The 21,468-nt window shown below is 63.1% G+C and overlaps 1 protein-coding gene across 1 annotated transcript in view; it reads right to left on the bottom strand.

Annotated features, from left to right (window-relative positions):
* Window positions 1-273: 273 nt before the first annotated feature.
* Window positions 274-21,468, bottom strand: part of LOC119096884 (serine/threonine-protein kinase mTOR) — a 30,019-nt gene continuing 8,824 nt past the window's right edge. The window contains exons 15-39 of the mRNA XM_037219869.1: window positions 21,215-21,304; window positions 20,480-20,610; window positions 19,662-19,866; window positions 19,090-19,261; window positions 18,468-18,669; window positions 17,251-17,467; window positions 16,780-16,965; window positions 16,297-16,422; window positions 15,767-15,897; window positions 14,810-15,013; window positions 10,622-10,769; window positions 10,169-10,363; window positions 9,619-9,717; window positions 9,075-9,197; window positions 8,557-8,739; window positions 7,507-7,662; window positions 6,821-6,974; window positions 5,250-5,392; window positions 4,779-4,919; window positions 4,242-4,447; window positions 3,619-3,766; window positions 2,680-2,826; window positions 1,736-1,865; window positions 947-1,133; window positions 274-519 (exon numbers count right to left, since the gene is read on the bottom strand). Of these exons, the coding sequence (XP_037075764.1) occupies window positions 504-519; window positions 947-1,133; window positions 1,736-1,865; window positions 2,680-2,826; window positions 3,619-3,766; window positions 4,242-4,447; window positions 4,779-4,919; window positions 5,250-5,392; window positions 6,821-6,974; window positions 7,507-7,662; window positions 8,557-8,739; window positions 9,075-9,197; window positions 9,619-9,717; window positions 10,169-10,363; window positions 10,622-10,769; window positions 14,810-15,013; window positions 15,767-15,897; window positions 16,297-16,422; window positions 16,780-16,965; window positions 17,251-17,467; window positions 18,468-18,669; window positions 19,090-19,261; window positions 19,662-19,866; window positions 20,480-20,610; window positions 21,215-21,304 (3,840 nt within the window). The 3' untranslated portion in view covers window positions 274-503. The remainder of the gene's footprint in view (window positions 520-946; window positions 1,134-1,735; window positions 1,866-2,679; window positions 2,827-3,618; window positions 3,767-4,241; window positions 4,448-4,778; window positions 4,920-5,249; window positions 5,393-6,820; window positions 6,975-7,506; window positions 7,663-8,556; window positions 8,740-9,074; window positions 9,198-9,618; window positions 9,718-10,168; window positions 10,364-10,621; window positions 10,770-14,809; window positions 15,014-15,766; window positions 15,898-16,296; window positions 16,423-16,779; window positions 16,966-17,250; window positions 17,468-18,467; window positions 18,670-19,089; window positions 19,262-19,661; window positions 19,867-20,479; window positions 20,611-21,214; window positions 21,305-21,468) is intronic.

Raw genomic sequence — 21,468 nt, 5'->3', positions numbered from 1 at the left:
AGCTGCACTGTCAGCACGTGGGCAACACGGCGCGCCGCGAATCACCGCGCCCTAAGGCGGCTTCGCGGCCGGCTGCCCGCGGGCCCCCACCCGCCTGGGTCCCGCTCTGCCTGACGCCCACGCATCTCCCTCCCACCCACGGTCTCCGGCCCCCGGTCTCCGATCTCCGATCCCCGGTCTCCGATCCCCGGTCTCCGGTTTCCGGTCCCCGGCCTCCGGTCTCCGATCTCCGATCCCCGGTCTCCGGTCTCCGATCCCCGGTCTCCGGTCTCCGATCCCCGGTCTCCGGTTTCCGGTCCCCGATCTCCGGTCTCCGATCTCCGATCCCCGGTCTCCGGTCTCCGGTATCTGCCACCTTGACATGACGGGGCGTTGGTGGCGCAGCGGTCCACGCCGGCGGCAGCAGCGGCAGCGGCAGCAGCAGCAGCAGCAGCGGAGCCGGCAGCGACAGCTGCGGATACACGCCCGGCCCCGCCACTGGAACTTCGGGCCGCCCGGCCGCGCTACCAGAACGAGCACCTGCGGCGAAAGCGGACACGCTCAAACGGAGGCCACACTGACACGGCCGTCTGCAGAGCCGGCGTGACCAGGTCAGGCCAGGTCAGATCATGATCCGGCCCGGGGCACTGGCGGTCATCCGGCGTCCGGTGCAACACTGGCAGCAGTCGGTCACCAGGCCGGGCATCACTGGCAATGGCTACATTCGACACGTGACAGGCGAAGCTCGCTCATGACGACTCAGCACTGGCAGTGGTTACTCACTGAATTGCGAAGTACTGACGGAGGTCATCTCCAGACGATCAATCACTGACCGAGGCAGCCCACCATCCGACGCAGAAAGGACGAAGCCCACGCCCTGGCAACAGCGCAAATCCCACGCCCCAGCCGGTGCGTCCTTGGCACAGGTCACGCAACATAACCAGCAGCAGTGTCGGCCCGCACTCACCATCCGATGTAGCACTGGCAGAGGTTCTCGTGCGAAGCGGCCAGCTGGATCAGCCGGTCCACCTGGTCCCGCACCGAGAGCGGCACGTCGTTGCCGAAGTCGGTGCCGGTCAGCTTGTCGCGGACGCGCTGGATGATCTGCACGGCCTTCTTGTTCTGGGCCTCCGGCACCACGGCGTCGCCGTCGCCTGCAGCGGTCGGCGGGTGCCGGGGTCAGGCCACCGATTGGGTCAGCTTGGGTTGCCGATCAGGTCAGCTTAGGTCAACGCTCAGGTTAGCTTAGGTCGCCGCTCAGGTCAACTAAGGTCACCGCTCAGGTCAACTTAGGTCACCACTCAGGTCAGCTTAGGTCGCCGCTCAGGTCAGCTTAGGTCGCCACTCAGGTCAGCTTAGATCGCCACTCAGGTCAGCGGTCAGCTTAGGTCGCCACTCAGGTCAGCTTAGGTCGCCGCTCAGGTCAACGCAGGTCACAACTCAGGTCAGCTTAGGTCACCACTCGGGTTAGCTCAGGCCATCACGGCTAGCGGCTCCAGCACGGGCGGAGTGCAAGGGCTGGCGTTTGAAGCCGCAGAAACAAACCAACCACGCTCAAGACAGGTGAGATCCTTTCGGTCCGCTTCAGACCAGCTATCCGACGCGACCCACAAGACCACGACCCTAGCCTTCACATTTTGACACTTCAAAGTCGACACGGCTGTCAAAAGCCGCTCCCCGGCCGTCTGGCTGCCGCTCCCCAGCCACCCCGGAGGCGGCGAGCGGCGCGGCGGGGCCGGGCCGCAGTCCGCCGTACCGATGCGCTGCTGACCCTCGATGCTGCTGTTGTGGCGGCTGCGCATGGGCGGACTGCTGGCCAGGCCGGGCTCCAGCTCCGCACTGCCCTCCGCCGTCGGACCGCCGGCCGGCAGCGGGCGGCGCACCTGCTGCGGGCACGGACAAGAACCGGGTCAGGAGCGGTCATGGATCGGGGCCGGGTCAGGGGCGGTCACGGACCGGGGCCGGGTCAGGGTCGGTCACGGACCGGGCCCGGTCAGGGGGTGGGCATGGATCGGGGCCGGGTCAGGGGCGGTCACGGACCGGACCCGGTCAGGGGACGGTCGCGGATCGGGGCCGGGTCAGGGGGTGGGCATGGATCGGGGCCGGGTCAGGGGCGGTCAGGGGCGGTCAGGGGCGGTCACGGACTGGGCCCGGTCAGCGGGCGGTCACAGACCGGGGCCGGGTCAGGGTCGGTCACGGACCGGGCCCGGTCAGGGGACGGTCACGGATCGGGGCCGGGTCTGCCACAGACTGCCAAAGTACATGGCATATGGTCAATGAGACAAGGAAAGACGACGCCACACCACACCACCATTCTGCCATCAACTGGCATGACCCATGACACCCAATACATAAACTGAGAAGGCCCATAGTCTCACACAACAGCGCCACCTTCCCCTGCCTCTCCAGACCGCCCCCTAACACAGACGAGCCACGGCGGGACGGGGTGCGTCTCACACACAACAGAGCAGGGCAGGCGTCCCTGAGCGCAGCATCGTGCGTGGCCAAGGCCGGGGCGGCAGCAGGGAGCCACAGGCGGCAGGAGGCGGCCCCGGGCGGTGGGGAGGAGGGGGGGGGGGGGGGGGCGTCAGTCCCAGGCAGTGGCAGGGAGCCGCAGGCGACAGAGAGCACCCAGGGAGGCGACAGGCAGCCTCAGGCGGCGACAGGCAGCCCCAGGGCGGCGGCAGGCGCCACGCTCACCGTCCGGGGGCTGTCCACCAGACGCCAGTTCAGCAGCGGGTCGTATACGAACGCCTCCAGCACCGCCATCAGGCTGTCCTTGTTCTTCCGCAGCACCGTCATCACCGACTCGCAGGTCATCCGGTAGGTGCCCTCGATGCCGGTCACCTGAGGGTCAGGGAGGGTCATCACCGACTCGCAGGTCATCCGGCAGGTGCCCTCAATACCGGTCACCTGAGGGTCAGGGCAGCTCATCACCGACTCGCAGGTTATCCGGTACGTGACCTTATGCTCTGGTCACCAACAGATTGACATGGTTATACCGTGGTCGCTCTCTACACAGGCCATCTGGACGTCATCGTAGCGCTATCGTATCGTATCGTATCGAAGCTCAGCGCTAGTGAATCTGCCATAACCAGCTACCGTCAGCCTCCCGAGCCATACGCACTACATTCCATTCCATTCCATTCCACCCCGGTCGGCACGCCGAGAGCTCAGCCATCACACACCGATCGCGTGTCCAAGTCAGGTCTGAATCTGCCGCGATGAAATGTTCGCAGAGCACGACCCCGAAATGGGGGCATGGGGTACATAGTGCGAGGGGTGCGTCCGGACCATCTTACCTCTACGGCAGGGCCACCGAGGGGGTGCGTCCGGACCATCTTACCTCTAAGGCACGGCCACCGAGGGGGTGCGTCCGGACCATCTTACCTCCAAGGCACGGCCACCGAGGGGGTGCGTCCGGACCATCTTACCTCCAAGGCACGGCCACCGAGGGGGTGCGTCCGGACCATCTTACCTCTAAGGCACGGCCACCGAGGGGGTGCGTCCGGACCATCTTACCTCCAAGGCACGGCCACCGAGGGGGTGCGTCCGGACCATCTTACCTCTAAGGCAGGGCCACCCCCTGCCCCGTGCTGCGGGGTACAGGGAGCAGCGATGACGGTCGGGCCAGCTCACCTCCATGGCGTTCACCAACATCCTGGTCAGACGGAACGGAATCTTCTCGGGGAACTTCTCGCGGGTCATGGCCACCTCGAAACAGTCGCCGAAGTCGATGTGCAGGATCTTGCCACTCATCCGGTCCAGCATCAGGTTGGACGGATGCCTGTAGAGAGGCGAGCTCAGAATAACCCGGCGCTTCCAGTCAGACCAACATGACATCTCGTCAGGTTAGTTCAAAAGAGTATTCAATGTGATTTAACTGGGAGTTTCCCGACCACAGGTGCGCGGCGCTGTTGGGACGGCTTGGACAGCGCGCCGAGCGTTCATCTGAAGTCCACAGACACAGCGAGACTAGACCTGAACAGTCCGGCAATCATCGCCTCATCGCATTCGCACGCCTCTCCTAAGCCGGTCTAAAACTCATCTTGACATCTGAGAATAACTATTCAAGTGTTTCACTTATCGTCAATTACCCTTTCATTCCAGCTTGCAAAACCACCCTCTGCTCTTATACCAGTGACAAATCACCACTCCTTTAATCCCCCCCCCCCCTCCGCTCTCCCAGCAGCGCCGCCTTTCCGTTCCTCAGCCAGCAGCCGCCGCCCCCTTCCTCGTCCTCCCCCCCCCCGCGTCCTCACCGGTCGCCCAGACCGAGCACGTAGCCGACCATGCTCATGACGGCCAGCGAGCGGGTGAAGTTAGCGCGCCGGTCGAACCAGTCCTCGGAGGAGGGCGACTTCAGCCACAGCAGGCGCGCCAGGTCGTCGCCCTTGGTCGTCTCGAGCGCGTGCTCGAACACCTCCACTTTCTGCATCAGCGTCAGGTGCTCATACTCGGGCGCCATCTGTCGGTAGGGGGGGGGGGAGGGGCATGGGCGTCGTCAACGAGGCGAAGCTGGGCACGCCCCCATCTCGGCTCGGGAACAATGACAGGTGTGGATGGAGAAGGGCCCAGTCAGTAGCTTGAGACCACAAAATAACGCGCTACGTGTACGATCAAGTATGCTGGTTGCCGAAGCGAGCCCCAGACTTAACCAGGTTGATGTCACGTTAATGTGGGCGTCACGCGTTGATGTGGACCGACCTCAGCGGCTATTAACTCCCCAGGAGCGCCTCCGCGCGCGCCGCCGCCGCCCGGCGAACGTCAGCAGCCCGGGCCGGCCGGCCGGCACTCACCCGCAGCATGATCTTGTGCTCGATGTTGAGCATGATCTTCTTCTTGTCGCGGTGGTCGCGGATGAGCGTGTGGAGCGTGTCCGAGTGCGGCACCCAGCCGATCAGGCCGCTGTTGGTGCTCAGAGGCACCACAGCAAACCGCTGCCAGGGGAGGCGGCGGGCCGTCAGCTCGGACGGCGGGCCAGGGGACGGTCTCTGTCGCGGCCAGACGGTCGGAGCGCCGAGACCCACAGAGACGACGACAGGCGGAGGCAGGCAGCCAGCGACCACCAGACAGTAACAGCTATAACGTCAGAACGGGTCGGGCACAGGAACAGCGGCACCGATAAAGACACAACACTTCCGTTCATGTACACCGATTTCGCATAGCACGACATGACACGGGGCACGAACCGGGTCTCAAAAGCCTGCCGGCGCCGCCTCACGTTCCCAGCGAGCGCGGAAGACACACGGCAGCATCAGCCGGCCCACCTGTATGGCCAAGTTGCGTCGCATGGTCTCCGGGTTGGTCTTCAGCAGCGTGTTCACCAGTCCGAACAGCTGCATGACGCGCTCGTCCTGACGCAGGTCCTCGTGGCCCTTCACCAGGAACGTGTAGTCGCGGCCGTCGCTGCCTGCGCGCGGCCGGAGCGGGCCGAGTCAGAGCCCGAGAGGCGCGGTGTCGGCGCCGCACGAGCCACGCCGCCGCGGCCTGAGCAGGCCGAGACAGAGGCCGAGAGGCGCGGTGTCGGCGCCGCACGAGCCACGCCGGCCGCGGTCAGAGCGGGCCGAGACAGAGGCCGAGAGACACCGTGTCAGCGCAGCACGAGCCACGCCAGCCGCGGTCAGAGCGGGCCGAGACAGAGGCCGAGAGGTGCGGTGTCAGCGCAGCACGAGCCACGCCAGCCGCGGTCAGAGCGGGCCGAGACAGAGGCCGAGAGGTGCGGTGTCAGCGCAGCACGAGCCACGCCAGCCGCGGTCAGAGCGGGCCGAGACAGAGGCCGAGAGGCGCGGTGTCGCGCCGCACGAGCCACGCCAGCCGCGGTCAGAGCGGGCCGAGACAGAGGCCGAGAGGTGCGGTGTCAGCGCAGCACGAGCCACGCCGGCCGCGGTCAGAGCGGGCCGAGTCAGAGGCCGAGAGGCACGGTGTCAGCGCAGCACGAGCCACGCCGGCCGCGGCACACCTGGCACGGAGACGGCCAGAGCGGCCGCGACCAGCCACACCAAGCGCGCCGCGCACGAGACGCACAGCACCCCTGGCTGACACACTGTACTGGGGGCACACTGCAACACAAGGACAGGTACACTGCACTGCGGACTAAACAGCGTCAGGCTTGTTGTCAGGTAGTTAACGTCTGTCCACGCCCCAGATGGATGGTCACATGCTGTAGAAGGGAGCATTGCCCTGACTACAGCATGTTCTTTATAAATCAATTACCATTTATACGCGGCGAATGTCTCCAAACCCGTCTGTCAAACACTCAAACGCAACTTAGAGCAGATCTGGACAAAAGCGGAGCTTTCGGCACTGGGAGTAACCTATATACACGGTGGGACACCATTCAGGTCCAACACATGCACAGAACCAAAACACAAACCACTTGATTTCAAAGCAGCCTGGACCACGCGCGACCAATGCCGGCCAACCCGCCGCTAACGGGAATGTTTCACATTTGAAGCTATTGAGGCAGGCGTCAAATATGACGAAATAAGCCCAATTATAGCTATTGGTACACTTTTATGTGAAAAAGGCTGCTCTACACAACACAATGCCTGTTTAGCAAATACGCTCCTTAACATGTCGTTTGATCACGTCATCATACCTTGCTTGTTGAGAGGTTTAGATGTTAAGAAGGGCAGGGCTGTAAACTGCACCGAATAATCTTCGAGAGGGATATTCCAGTTCCAACCACCATACAAATGTGGACCACTCCCTTTAACCGGCCATCACCGCAGAGCTGGTCCCGAGTGCCGGGCTCAGTACAACACCGGCACCGCAAGCGAGCGCCGGCCGCCGCCCGAGCCCGCAGGGACCCGCACGCCAGCCGGCCGACCGACCTCACCTCTCATGGTGACCTTGCGGGGCCGCTGCTTGGTGCTGAACACGGTCAGGCTGGATTTGACCTTGGCGATGCGGATGATGGGCCGGTGGGGCACGTAGCTGCCGGGGATGGCCAGCTCCAGGTCCCGGGCGTTCATCAGCGCCGGGGACACGTACTGACGTCAGAGCGCGCGCGTCAGACGGTGACCGGACAGGGACCGAGGGCCGGCTGGGCGGGGGAGGGGCACACCGGAAAAGGCGGCTCGTTTGAAAAGAACGCGCGACGAATGCCGCCGCGAAGCCAAGTCATGAAACGCCGGCAACTAGGGCGGTCACGCCCGCCGGCCGTACCTGGGCCCTCCTGATGTCAGGCCGAGTCGTTACCACCTGAGCTATTGCAAGACACGCACTGTACACGCACGCCCGAGCATCAGGCGTGCCTCATCAGACTCAACGCGTATCAGATCATCACCAGCTCCGGCGTGTCCCGAGCCCTCGACCGCATTCAGCGACGCAGAACGCACGCACACGCACCGAGGTCACACACACACGCACACGCACGCTAAAACCCGAGGACGCACGCACACACATGCGCGCACGCACGCACGCACGCACCCACACCCACACACACAGCCGCGCGATCCTGCCGACGGCGGCGGATGGCGGGTGGCGGGTGGTGGGTGGCTGGTGGCGGCGCCGGCCACTAACCGGCAGCTCCAGGTTGGTGATGAGTGGTAACTGGCGGGAGATGCGTCGGAACACCTGGTAGTAGCGGTTCCAGGCCAGGTTCAGCTCGCGCTCGTTGCCCGTGCGCTTGTAGCGCCGACACAGATCGTACGCGTCCTGCAGGTCCTGGCCGTACGCCTGGAGTGGGGCACCAGAGGCCAGGGGACAGTCAGTCACCGGGAGAGGGTCACCTGAGGTCAGCCGCCGGAGCGAGTCATCAAGGGCCTGTCATCCCCAGGAGGTCACCCAGGGTCAGTCAGTCACCCCAAGTGGGTCACTCAATGCCAGTCAGCCACCCTGAGTGGGTCGTTCGAGGTCAGCCAATCGCCAGGAAAGGGTTACCAGAGGTCATTCAGTCACCAGTCACCAGGCCAGACGACGGAGCAAGTCATCAAAGGTAAGTCAGTCCACGCGGGCCATCAGGCGTCAGTCATCTAGAGCGGGTCACCAGAGGGCGGTCCCCAGCCCAGGTCACCAGAGGTCACCCACTCGGATCAGGTCACCGGACGTCAGTCATCCAGAGCAGGTTAACAGAGCTCAGACACCCACAGCACAACTGCTGCCGACCCAGCTCAAACGCATTCACACAATGGGAATATTGCATGATCTGTTCGTCCCCCCGCCCCCCCCCCCCCCCCTCCCGCCTCGCCTCTCTCGTTTCATTCGCCCACTCAGCTGCTCCGCACATGTACAGGTCCTTGAAGGAACGTGACGACAGTTATCATTTACGTGTTCTACGGCTCGGCGAAATCGCTCACTCCTTTCTCCCGTTTCCTCACTCTCTCCCTGTCCCGGCAACTCACTCTCCCTGTCTCAATTGCCAGCCTCTCCCCCTATCCCGGCTGCCATCCTCTCCCCCTGTCCCTGCTGCCAGCCTCTCCCCCTGTCCCGGCTGCCATCCTCTCCCCCTGTCCCTGCTGCCAGCCTCTCCCCCTGTCCCGGCTGCCATCCTCTCCCCCTGTCCCGGCTGCCAGCCTCTCCCCTGTCCCGACCGTATCCAGTCGCGCCAGCGTGGCGGCCGCTCCGACTGACCTGCGTGAAGCTCTTCTCCTTGAGCGTCTCCGGTCCGCGGTCCATCATGGCGTGTAGCGGCTCCAGCACGGCGAACATGGCCGGGATGTTGCGCTCGCTGAAGAAGAGGCGCGACGCCTCCTCCAGGCCCTCGTGCCACCGGTTGTCCCAGAGGATGGCCACGCGGATCAGCTCGTCGGACACCTGGCGGCCGGGCAGGGCGCGGTGAGGCGTCAGCGGCCAACCCACGCTGGCGGGTGCGGCGGAACCCACGGACGGCACCGCTCCAGATGGCGCTCCGATCGTACACAACACACTTCTCTGACGGGGGCGGGCGGTCAGCTGACTGGAGAGGGTGTGGATACGTGCGTACGTGATTGTGTGTATAATTGTATAAATACAAGCACTAATGTATGCAAGCAGATCTGCACGTACGCGCGCGTACGTGCGTGCGTGCGTGCGTATGTGTGTATGACGGGGCATGTGTCTGATGGCCTTGCTGCCCACAGAGCACAGAATCAACCAGGCTCCAAACTCACCAGGAACTCCTGCTGGACGAGTGTCTCCGAGTGTTCGCGCATGTTCTTGAGGATCTTCTGGGCCGCCTTCTCGCGCGCCGGCACCGACGACTTCTTGGCCACCGTCAGGGGGTACACCAGAGCCTGACATGGCGTAACACGACACTCAGACGACAGGCGGGCAGACGGGAGCTGACGACAAGCGGCTCTCATGTCTCCCGACGGTGGCGGCTGTGGCGGCCATTCCCATCTCACCGAACATGTCTATATTCGAGCAAGCGCGATGTAATCAACTGGACTGCAACACAAAACACCACACCACTCAAAGACCAAAGACTACGCTCGCTTCAACGACCAGTAAAAGCTACACCAGCAGAGAACAGCGGTCGACGAAACCCACTGGCAGCACTTCCAACCTGCCTTTGACGTGGCCGCTGCGCAGTCCCGCCGGCCTGCCCAGCGGATCAGCCGAGGCCCCATCCAGCCGGGCTTCGGCCGGCCGGGGGTCGGTGGTTCTGACCTGACCTATGGTCATGGGTGACGGGCCGGGGGCGGCTCCACTGACCTGGGGGTGAGTCTTGCCGACCTCGGTGAGCAGGGACGAGATGAGGCGGGCGATCAGGGGCCGGGGTGTGTCGATGCGGGCGATCAGCTGAGGAATAACCTGTCGATACACCACACACGTCACACGACCGGCAGGTGACGTCACACCACGGCCCCACAGTCCGATCATGCTCACACAGTCCGCCGACACTCTGTCGGAAATAGACGAGGCCAATAATCTCTCGAACAGGTAAGGTCATATGACATGTGTCGCCACATACACGGGTGGCATCACATATGGGCAGGTGACGTCACACAGCAAATAAGTGACGTCACACAGCAAATATGTGGCAAAACTGCGCGCAGACAGTCACTTAGCAGACAAAAATACCTCCTCAACACGTCTACACCGGTTCAGCACAGTCCACAGTCCCACGCAGCGGCCATATTGCAAAGCGCTCAGCCAGGCCGTGCCTAGCTGAGCGCTTTGCACGGCCTACACGGCTTTACGGCCGTGTGGGCCCCGTGCCTGCACAGCCGCCGCGCACTTCGACCGGCGGCGGCCGTCTCACCTGCAGCCAGTTGTCGATCTTGATCTTGCGCAGGCCGTCGGTGAGGGCGTCGTTGACCTCGGCCACCTGGCCGTACTCGAACCAGAGCGTGAGCAGGCGCAGCGTGTCCTGCAGACTGTTGTCCGTGTTGAGCGAGATGGAGCGCACGAAGCCCTGCACGGCCGGCACGACGAACGGCAGGTGGCGGCCCGCCCGCTGCCGGCACCGGCAGGGGCGCGCATGTCAGTCCCGATGTCGACCGCCGCTCGGCACCACGGCGCACCCGACACTGGACACGTCAGCAACTTAGCACGCATAGCCCGGCGCGTGAAACACATTCGGCGCCGTCCGCAGCTTCGACGCGGCCACCGCCGGTCGACGGCGCGGCGAGGGGTGGGGGGGGGGGGACGAGGGGGAGGGGGCGAGAGGTCCGCCGACAAATGGAGACGGGAAGGGAGCCGGACACGGACTCACGTCTGAGACGGCCTCGCCGGCGCCGGCGGCGGGCGAGGCGCCGGCCGACCGGCCCTTGAAGAATAGCACCGCCTGGAAGTTCATGAAGGCCCACGCGTGCCAGGCGCGGTACCAGGACGGGTCGTACTTGGTCGAGTACTGGTAGTACCTGCGGCGAGACGGCCGCCCGTCAGCGGGCGGCGCAGAGACGGGGGGGGGAGGGGGGGCAGTAGAGGGGGTGAGGTGCGCCTGTCGGGATGCCTGTCACTAGCGAGCGCTGGAGAGGCACCCAGGCTAGCACAGGGCTGAGAGGCTGTGTGTGGATCATTTTGCTCTGCGAAGACAAAACGACAATGTCCCACTGTGTACCAGCGTGGCGCGCGTGGATCCGCCTCTGCGGGCCCGCATCAGGAGCAAACAAATGTCGCTGGCCTGGTCAACTGGCGAGTGATTGTAACTTAAGTCTGCTTTTTCCTTAACAAAATCAGCCGACTCGAGACAATGGAAATCCGCCAAGGCCGGTGGCGACTATGAGGTAAACATGAAACTAGGGGGTTGCTAAACATCGAAATCTTAAGGATATCTTATCCCGCAATTTCGAGAGTAGCTGAGCACCGCAATTTTGGGAGCAGCTAACACCGCATGATGCTACATTAGAAAGGAAACAATGGCACTAGAAGTCAATCTAAAAAGTAAGCGAAAACATCAAAGTGAACATAAAGACAAGAGCATTAAAAAAATGCAAGAAACAACTATCAAAAATCACCCATCTCCCTTTTCTGGAGCAATCGCCGCCCAAATGAGCGACACTACGTGATTAACATTAACAAAGTAGGATTCCCTGAAGCGCCAATTTGCGGACGCCAAAATTGCTATGTTGACCTCCCCCCCCCCCCCCCCCAATGAAACGTATCATTCGAAAAAAGGCATAGCACGACAAAGGGGTCTTTATACTTGCCTTCTACTTTAATAAAATCAATTTCAAATTCCGTGACAATACCTGCTATTTTTGTTTTGCTTTGATATGCATTGGAGATGTATGTAACAGCACGATCAGCCGCGTGTGTCTCGGACGAACCCCATGTATCCAACGTTTCCGCGCCTCTAAGACCATGCTTGGAGCCGGGTCCATGCGGTACACGTCACGTGCGGTACTGTGATGGGTGGAGCAGCTGAACCTCCGTCATGGCCGGACACACGCGACGGCCGCTGAGCGCTGCCCCGAAAGGTATCCTAGGTGTGCCGCCAGCCCACGTGAAAGCCGTCCAAACAGTGCGACGCAGGCGACGGCAGAACAGCTGACAAGAACTGTGCCCATGTTGTAAGCCGTTGTTTCGTCATTTCTAACTCTTACAATAACTTATCGAGAACCACAACAATTATACACGTAGAGTGTCAGCCAACCGCTATCCATCGATTATTGTCTCCTCGCATACGATCATAGAAACTTCTTGCATTCGATGCATGCTTTTGCGGCCAAAAATACAAATACTGAAGCGCAAGCAAAACAAAATTGTTATCAATTTCTCGCCCGGATACTACAATGTCTGTGGGTAAGCAGCCATGGTCCCTAAATCTGAGCAGCATCTGTGATACAAAGCCATTCACAATCTGCTTAACTCCACGAATGTCACAGAAAACCTGAAATGAATACTATTAAGCAAAATATTGCATTTCCCCCACCAACAAGACAGAAGTTAGCAATTTCGTGGTGCCAACTCTTTCAGTAAATACATTTTCCACGCCAGGATTGACCGGGGATATCCCTGAATACTGCACCAACTGGGTACCGTAAAAGGCTAAGGTGGGGAAGTTGTCCGCAAAGAAGAAAAGCTGTTGCAGCAGCTTGTCGCATTGTACGCTTGCATGACCTCCGCCATTTTCACCCTTACGTGCTTGCATACACTGCCAACCTAAGCAGTCCAGTCCTTCATAGATAGGTATTCATATTAAATATCGATGCTGCCAAACGATCGATCGGTGGTTTGACCGACGAACTGATGTCTGAATGCGAAGCTCAACGGAAAATGTTTGGGTGCCCGCCTTAACCACGCCACCGTTCAGCTGCCTACTCCTCGCCATTCCGTACACAACGGAGAACACCGACAGCAAACAGCGCCAGGCTGCTATTGTCGCCGTTTCCCGTTGCCACCAGGACCACGTGGCCGTTAGTGGGTACCTCACACCCTCCTCCGCACGGGGACGTCCCCAGCCTCTCGCGTGACGCCGGCGCAGGCCGCGCCCGGCGGCTGATCGCGACCGCCGCCGTATCAAGTATCACTCCACCGCCGCCGTACCAAGGCGGCGGCGGTGGAGCGTGCACGCCGCGCTCCGGCCGCTCACCCTCCCCGAGCGGAACGCGAGCGCGAGCACGTGGTGCTGCGACCGGCCGCCGCACCAACCCCGACAGGGCAGCGCCGCCGCTTGCGCCACGGCCAGCCCCAGCGCGTGGCCCACGTGCCGCTGATGGCCGCCGGCCGCGGTATATAGGCGGCCGACGCTCGGCAGCCGACACTGCGCACCGTGACGCTCTCGCCGGTACACACACGCCATGAAGCTGGGCGGCTGGCTGGCGGTGGCGGCGCTACTGTGTGCGGCGCTGGTGGCGCCCGGCGGCACAGGTAAGCACGCTGACAAACACCCCCGGGGCGACGGCGCTGCGGAGCCGGCGCCACCTCTGTGTGCTGCCGAGGGACGCTGAAGCCACGACCGTTTCATTGTCGGGCACGCGCCCCGGGCGGGCGGCAAAATGGCACGTCACCAGGTGATATGGTCGAGCTTGACATTTTGTGCTGAGCGTCGTCGAGCTCCATCCACACCGCAGCCTTTTTCAAGGTATCTGTCCATCCGCTCACGATGTAAAACTCAGCGGCACGCCCTATTTAGAGGGACAAGGGGCACATGCCGTGTGCCAGCTGGCCACGTGTGCTGCTCAACACCGCATGACAGACGCCCACGGCTGTGCTTCAGATGGAGCCGCGTTCGGCGGGAGACGCCACACGACCGCCGGCAGATACCCGGCGTCGCCGCCAGGCGGCAGCATCGGTGCCGCCTGCAACAAGGCGCATCCCTGCTACCGCTGCGACTTCCACTTCGACACGTACGTCTGTCTATGCGTGTGCCACTAGACCGGCAGACGGTGGGTGTCAGCGGCCAGAGGTCATCATCAGACACGCCGGCCCACACCTCTGCCGGACGTCCCGCGCGAACGCCGACGGATCGCGCGTACACACACAGGACACGCCTCAGGCGAACGTGACGCCAAGTGCCGGCTTGGCGCCAGACATCCAGCTGACGGCCCCGTGCTGTCTCGTCCGGCCTCCAGCTCCGGCAGCGGCGGTGACGGCGCCCTTCCCCGCCGTCGCCGGTGCGTCTCATCGATAGAACCTCCCTTCCCCAGTCCACACCCCCCTCCGCCAGCTCTGCCGGTGAGCACTGGCCGATCTCTCAGCCATCGGGCCTTCGCGGACGGGTAATGTCATGGAGCCTAAGTCAAGTCATGTCATCAGAGTCATGGAGCCTGAACGTTGTTTCACCGCCGCTCCAGGACCTGACGGCCGGCGGTGATTGGCGTTTGGTGTTTGAGCGTGCGCCTACCCGTGCCGTCACTTGATGCCCATGCACGCCGCGGATCGGCACATTGGTGACCTGTCGACCTCTGTTTTGTGAGACATTCAAAACTGGATGAAGAAAATCAGCTCTCGACTCGACAACGTGAATACAATTTGAGAATCCCGATTTTTGGGAACCCGTCGCTGGCATGTGCTCTAATTGATACTCAGCATCAACAGCTGAAGACTGAACAAGGAGGCAAACATACGCCAGAAATGTGTGAAACGTTTCCCTCCTTGTAGACACGCTGGGCTTCAGTTGTTGTGCTAACTTCTACTGATACAGATTCAGTACGTTGTTCCCCAAGAACACCAGCAGGCCTATTTGTGCGCAAAAGCGTGTCCATATAGCCTTCCACTCGCCCTATTCACGTCCTATTTGAATCTTCCAGTGGGCGGCATCACAACGATTTACGCGACCTCAGTCCGTCAATTTACGTCATGTTAATGAACTAGAATACATGATGTAAATGAACCACGCTATCGCAGCCGAAGCCTCGCTCCCTGCCAGCCCATGAGCGCCAGCAGGGTTGTCAGCAGCACACAGACACCCAGCACGGCCTCGGCGCCGCGCCCGAGCCCGGGCCGACCCACTCACTGCAGCACCGGCGGGATGGTGGTCTCGGAGAGCGGCTCAAACTCCTCCTTCCAGGCGCCGAGCTTGAGGAAGCAGCGCGAGAGCAGAATGGCGGGCGACTCGCCGCGCGGCTCGTCCGAGCTCAGCTGCGGCACCTGGCTGGAGGCCAGCGACGCCGACCGGCCGTACATGTTGGCCGAGGCAGAGACAAAACTCTCCAGCCGTCTGGTGACGGAGGACAGGCGTCAGCACACACACGGGACGAAACTCTCCAGCCGTCTGGTGACGGAGGACAGGCGTCAGCAGGGATACACGGGACGAAACTCTCCAGCCGCCTGGTGACGGAGGACAGGCGTCAGCAGACACACACGGGACGAAACTCTCCAGCCGTCTGGTGACGGAGGACAGGAGTCAGAAAGCACACTACGGACACGGAACTAAAGTCTCCAGAAGCCAGGTAACGGAGGATAGGTGTCAGCAGACACACTGAGGGCACGGGAAGAAACTCTCCAGGCGCCCGGTGACGGAAGACAGACGTCAGCAGACACATTACAGGCACGGGACTAAACCCTCCGGACGCCAAGTGATATGAGGGATTCACCACATACAAATACGTAAGGAGGTAAGCACACATGCGCGGCATCCAAACCCAAACGCTCAGAACCAAGAGACGACCTTTTTCAATCGCCAGCCATTCGTGTGAATTTGCCTTTTCATCCACGATGTCTGTAAAGCTACTGTTAAGGACATCTGCCATCTTGATAAAAGTGTGATAGACACTCAGTGAAGTTTGAATGCTTGACGCACTTGTGCTGACAACAATCAACCTTCAATAAACCACGAGGTACCAAATAAACGTTAGCAAGCAAACCTTGCTCTAATTGTCAAAAATCGACGTTTCATACTGCGTTCACGGTCACAGCTGTGGTTACTGCTCCCCACTCGTCCCTAGGTCCCGCCCCCGCCCGTCGCACTCACTTGAGCGCATCCAGCTTGTCGCCGGCGGCCCACTGGTACTTGATGTAGGCGTAGCGCACGTGCGGGTTCTCACTCTGGGACGGCCCGGACGCGCCGGACATGAGCTCGGCCAGGATCTGGCGCGACTGGTTCTGCGGGCGCCCCGTCACACGGCGTCACAAGCACGCGTGGCCGGTCACCCGGCGTCACAAGACCAGCGCAGCCCGCCACACGGCGTCACAAACCCGCGCGGCCCGTCACACGGTGCCAGAAGCCCGCACGGTCCGTCACAGGGGCTCACACCAGGGGCTTACACATTCGACCGGCGTGTCGTGCCACACGGGCTTGTGAGCACCGCACGTGTCGCACGGCGTCGCAATCACTCTAAGACCCGTCCCCCGGTTTTGTAAGTCAGACGGGAGCTGTCCCGTGGCATCTCACACTGGACGAGGCCGGCCACACCGGTTCACCAGCCTAACAGGCCCTGCCACCGAGCGTCGCGGCAGCGACCCGGCGCGCGGCGTCGCCGCTCGTAGCGCCGCTCCACTCACCAGGCGACCGCTCTTGCGACAGAGAGCGGCGAACTTGAGCCGCGTGCGCATGTCCTGATGCGGCGGCAGCACCAGCGAGCGCAGGTGCAGGATGCGCTGCCAGTCCTCCACGGTGGCCGTGCAGCCCTGGCGGCGGTCGGGTGAGCTGAGCACGCGGCCAGCCGGCCCGGCTCGGCGCCGCACCCCGGCGCACAGGCGCACGCCGCGGCCCGGCCGAGGAGACCACCGCCGCAGCTGCTGCGTCTGACTGTGTAACTCTCATCAACGGAGCGCTGCCATCTGACACCAGGCCAACACAGGGAGCTGGAGTCAAATAGTGACGAAGCGAAATCGCTGGGGACCGCTCGCACGCCTGATCTCTGGGAGCCGTGACGGCGCGACACCGTCTGAGACCACTGCTTCAGCTCGGTAGCTGGCGCGCGCTGATCCGAGTGTGACGCCCCACAGCCGGCCGCGCGTGTCAGGCTGCGCCCTCGGACCCACCTGCAGCCGGTCCCACCACATGGTCTGGATGGAGGCGCGCCGCTCCTTCACCAGCTTGAAGGTGATGATCTCCTCGAGCTCGGAGAGCATCTGAGCGCCCACCAGGCTGCCGTAGGCCCGCTGGTAGCTCTCGCCCACCATGGCTGTCAGCTCGGTGTCGAGCAGGTCGCGAGCCGTGTCGATCCACTGTCGGCGCGCCGGCGGTGCGTCAGGCGGCGGCCGGGCGCGGCGCGCGGAGGCAGCCCGGCTGGCCCGGGCGAGTCCCTCACGCCCGCGCGCCGCAGCCCGCACAAACAGCACACCGGCTCCTACAGAGCGGGTGGGAGCACGTCGCATCAACCCGGGCTTTCAATTCAGGGGGCACGGCATCCATCAGAACGCATCAGTGACACGCGCCAGTGTTAAAACAGCGCGCGAGCGCCCGTGCCAGCCCCGCCCGCCGTCGACCGGCCGCCGGCAGCCGCGGCGCACCTGTTTGGCCTCCTCGAACTGGTCCCGCTTGATGGCGAGCACGGCGCGGTGGAAGGCGCCGTCCTGAGTCTCGCGCGGGATGGCCTGCACGTACGGCTCGAGCGCCTGCCAGCGCGCCGTGCCCAGCGAGGCGGCCGCCGCCATGCGCGCCATCTTCTGGCGCACTTCCTGCGTCGCCTGCGGCCACACGCTGCCGGCCACCTCCGACAGCTGGTCCCTGGCGTCATACGCTCACATGGTCAGACGGTCGCACGGCGATTGGGGTGGTCAGACGGCCACATGGTCACATGGTGACTGGTCAGATGATCAGACAGTCACATGTTGTCTGGGGTCAGGGATCCGATGGCGACTGAGGTTATGTCTGGGGTGAGGCATCCCCCTGACTCGGGCCACAAATGACATGGCCAATGGGGGTCGGGTCAGAAGTTCGATAGTCCCCGCAGTCAGGCCACGGGTCGGAGAAGATGTTGGATCGACAGCGGAGTCACGTCAGAGCCCCTAGACTCCTGGGATCAGATCATAGGACAGGTATCCTGCAGCTGCTGCCCCGAGCCACGACACGTCCATGGGTCAGGGCAGAGGGCAGTTGGTCACAGGCGCCGGCGATGGCGTGAGGAGCTCGAGAGTTGGCTCACGGACACCACGTGGTCACCGGGTTCAGGTCAGACGTTAGTGGCTGTCGGTGCACGGTGTCAGCTCTCTCCGAGACGAGCGGTATGGTGACGCCAGACTAGGTATCAGTCAGCTCTGTGCACAAATCATACAGCGAATGTGGATCCATATCAGCCCAACTGAGGGACGTTAGATAGCACACATCCAGACTGAGCGGTGCTCAGTGGAGAAAATTCGGACTGAGCGACGTCCGATACGACACATACGGTACATATACGATGTGCCCCACCGAACACACCTAGGGGCGCATTCGGTGGGGCACATCCAGATTGAGCGGCGTTCGGTAGGGCACGTGCACACCTAGGGGCGCGTTCGGAGAGAAACGTCCAGACCTAGGGGCGCGTTCAGTAGGGCACATCCAGACCAAGGGGCGCGCTCGGTGGGGCGCATTCAGACTAAGCGGCGATCGGTGATGCACATCCAGACCGAGGGGCGCGTTAGGCAACGCACATCCAGACTCAGCTGCGTTCGGTAGGTCAGCTCCGGCACCGAGACCGCCGCCGCCACTGACCACTGTCCGAGCGCCAGTCGCCGCCGCCACTGACCACTGTCCGAGGGCCTCCATGCAGCGCATCTGGCCGAGCCGCAGCTGGAAGTCGGCGTCGACCGGCTCGGCGTCGTCGGCCGGCTCGGCCAGCTTGGCCGTGTAGGCGTCCAGCGCCGACTGCCAGTCGTGCAGCTTCTCGTGCCAGCGCTCCTGCACCGACACCGACTTGGTGTGGTGCTTGCGCGCGTACTCGAGCAGACCTGGCCGGACAGACGGCGGTGCTCAGTCTCCAGCCACCGCACGAGGCAGCAGAAGCTGTCACGGCGCCGCTCGCACAGGCACGGACAGGGATGTGACGACAGTGCCACTATGTGGCCTCTGGCTTAAGCATCCACCGAAGACAGGCGAGACGGCGAAAAACCCATTCACGCATCCATGCCTAGCGCCAGCCACCGAGTTAGCTGATATGACAGGTGGCAGTGACGCAGCATCCCGGGCCATCAAAACTCAGCCAGCCGCTCCGACGCCAAACAGCTGGCCGCGAGGGCCTTACAGCCGGCTGAGACGTTTCCGCCAGCGCCCGGCCGGCGCCGTCGATCGGCCGACCTCGGTCTCCGGACGCTGCGACGCTCTCTGAGCACGCCGCGTCCGCTGCGCCCGCGCAGAGCCGCCGACCTCACCCTGGGCAGCCTCCTTCTGCTGCAGCTTGTTGTTGACGGAGATGAGCGTCTCGATGACTTGGGTGGTGGCGCCCTTGTGGAACTCCTCCTCCTTGTAGTGCAGCGCCTTGGCGTAAGCGCGGCAGCGGAGCGCCTGCTCGCCCAGCAGTCGGTTCTCGATCGGCAGCGACTCCTGGTGCGCGCACACACACGCAGGGAGACGTCAGTCACACGCCGACTCCGCGAACGGACGGAAGTCCGTCTCACGGCTACCCGCGGTACGCTCGCCAACACAAGCACACAGCACGCTGAGTTATGGACGTGTGACATACAGCTCTCCACGCAGCATGGGCTCAACGTCAGAAGCAAAAGCCAAATATGCCAATGCAAATATCATAGGGAAGGCCTAATAAATCCTTCCAGACCTGCGCATAGATCCAAAGCATCGTTTCCATGACCCTGTTACCACATCTGCACACAAAAACGGCCCGACTTCTACCGCAGCCCCATTGAGGGGTACCCCCAGCCCAGCCACACCACCGCTGCCTGCCGACACGGCCCCGCGGCCGGGGCGCCGGCGCCTCGCCGCCCACCATATCGCAGTGCTCCATAAACTCGGCCAGGTTGAGCAGCGTCTGCGTGATCTCGGGGATCTCCTGCGAGCGCAGCGCCAGCCGGATGGCGTCCAGCAGCTCGGTCTGGCGCTCCTTGTCCAGCTCCGACCAGCACGACACGAACGCCGCGTTGAACAGGTCGCGCGACAGCTGCGGGTACGACTGGGCCAGCGCGCAGCACGACCTGGCGGACCGGTGGCGAGGTCAGTCGAGGTCAGACTGAGCCAGAGCGCAGCACGACCTGACCGGCCGGTAGCGAGAACAGACTCCAGCGCATAGCGCGACCTGACCGGCCGGTAGCGAGGTCAGACTGGGCCAGCGCGCAGCACGACTGACCGGCCGGTAGCGAGGTCAGACTGAGCCAGAGCGCAGCACGACGTGGCCGGACGATAGCGAGGCCAGCGCCGGCAGACGCGGCGAGAACGACCTAATACAACAGGGCAGTGCCGCTGAATGAGCTGAGTTTCGCGAGTTTCAGGCTGGGAACGAGTCGGCTCTCGCCGCAGTAGCAAGTGACGATGGCGGGGAGTCGCCATAGACTCATAATCAGTGGGGAACATGAAGGGGGTGCGACTGGAACAGGAATTGCGGTTCGGTTGAATACAACCGAGACAGACCGCGGAGCATACAGGCAAAACTGGCCGTGTGCAGCGATGGGCGAAGGCTTATATAACCCGCGCCAGAGAGCAAGCCGCGGCGCTCACCAGCCACCCTACTCACACCGCTGACGGCGCCCCGCCAGCGCCGCTCTGCTGACCGAGCTCGAGCGCCGGCGAGCTGGCGGTCCGGGCACTGACCTGAGCGCGTGCGAGGGCGACTCCTTGAGCACGGCGATGCTGAGCCGGCGGAGCCACTCGGACCAGTCATCCTTGCTGATGCGGCGGGAGGCCATCCAGGCCTGCTGCAGGTTGTGCACCGACACCCACAGCTGAGGGCGGAGACAGGCGGTCCGTCGGCGCGACTCCAGCGGCTCCGCGGCGGCACGCACGCACGCACGCACGCACGCACGCACGCACGCACGCACGCACGCACGCACGCACGCACGCACGCACGCACGCACGCACGCACGCACGCACGCACGCACGCACGCACGCACGCACGCACGCACGCACGCACGCACGCACGCACGCACGCACGCACGCACGCACGCACGCACGCACGCACGCACGCACGCACGCACGCACGCACGCACGCACGCACGCACGCACGCACGCACGCACGCACGCACGCACGCACGCACGCACGCACGCACGCACGCACACACACACACACACACACACACACACACACACACACACACACACACACACACACACACACACACACACACACACACACACACACACACACACACACACACACACACACGGCCGTACGCCGGCTGTCTCCGCTGCGGTGTTGAGTACCGTACGCGGCGCGCTCGCCGTCGGCAGCGAGCTGACGCCGTGACGAGCCGGGCCGCAGCCAGCCAGCCAGCCGCGGGGAGCGGCGGAGCGGCGGCCGCGCTCGTCACGGCCGGCCGGCCGGCTCACCTTCTTGGACGGCGCCGGCTCGGCGGTCTCCGGCTGCACGAAGCCCGGCTGGAACACGCTGTTGGGACAGTCGTCCTCCATCGACGAGGTCTGCGGACAGACGGCGCGGGTCCTGACTGGCGGACGGACGTCACCGAACACGCGACACACGTGGACGCTGCCAGCCACGACCTCCACAACGCACGACCCACGCAGTTTCGGACACCGATCTCCTCCTGACAACACTCACGTCAGACGCTGCACCGGCCGATCAA

The sequence above is a fragment of the Pollicipes pollicipes genome, unplaced genomic scaffold (genome assembly GCF_011947565.3).
Source record: "Pollicipes pollicipes isolate AB1234 unplaced genomic scaffold, Ppol_2.1 Scaffold_4295;HRSCAF=5057_pilon_pilon_pilon, whole genome shotgun sequence".
Classification (NCBI taxonomy): Eukaryota; Metazoa; Arthropoda; class Thecostraca; order Pollicipedomorpha; family Pollicipedidae; genus Pollicipes; species Pollicipes pollicipes.
This window is presented reverse-complemented; position numbering and strand designations above follow the sequence as displayed.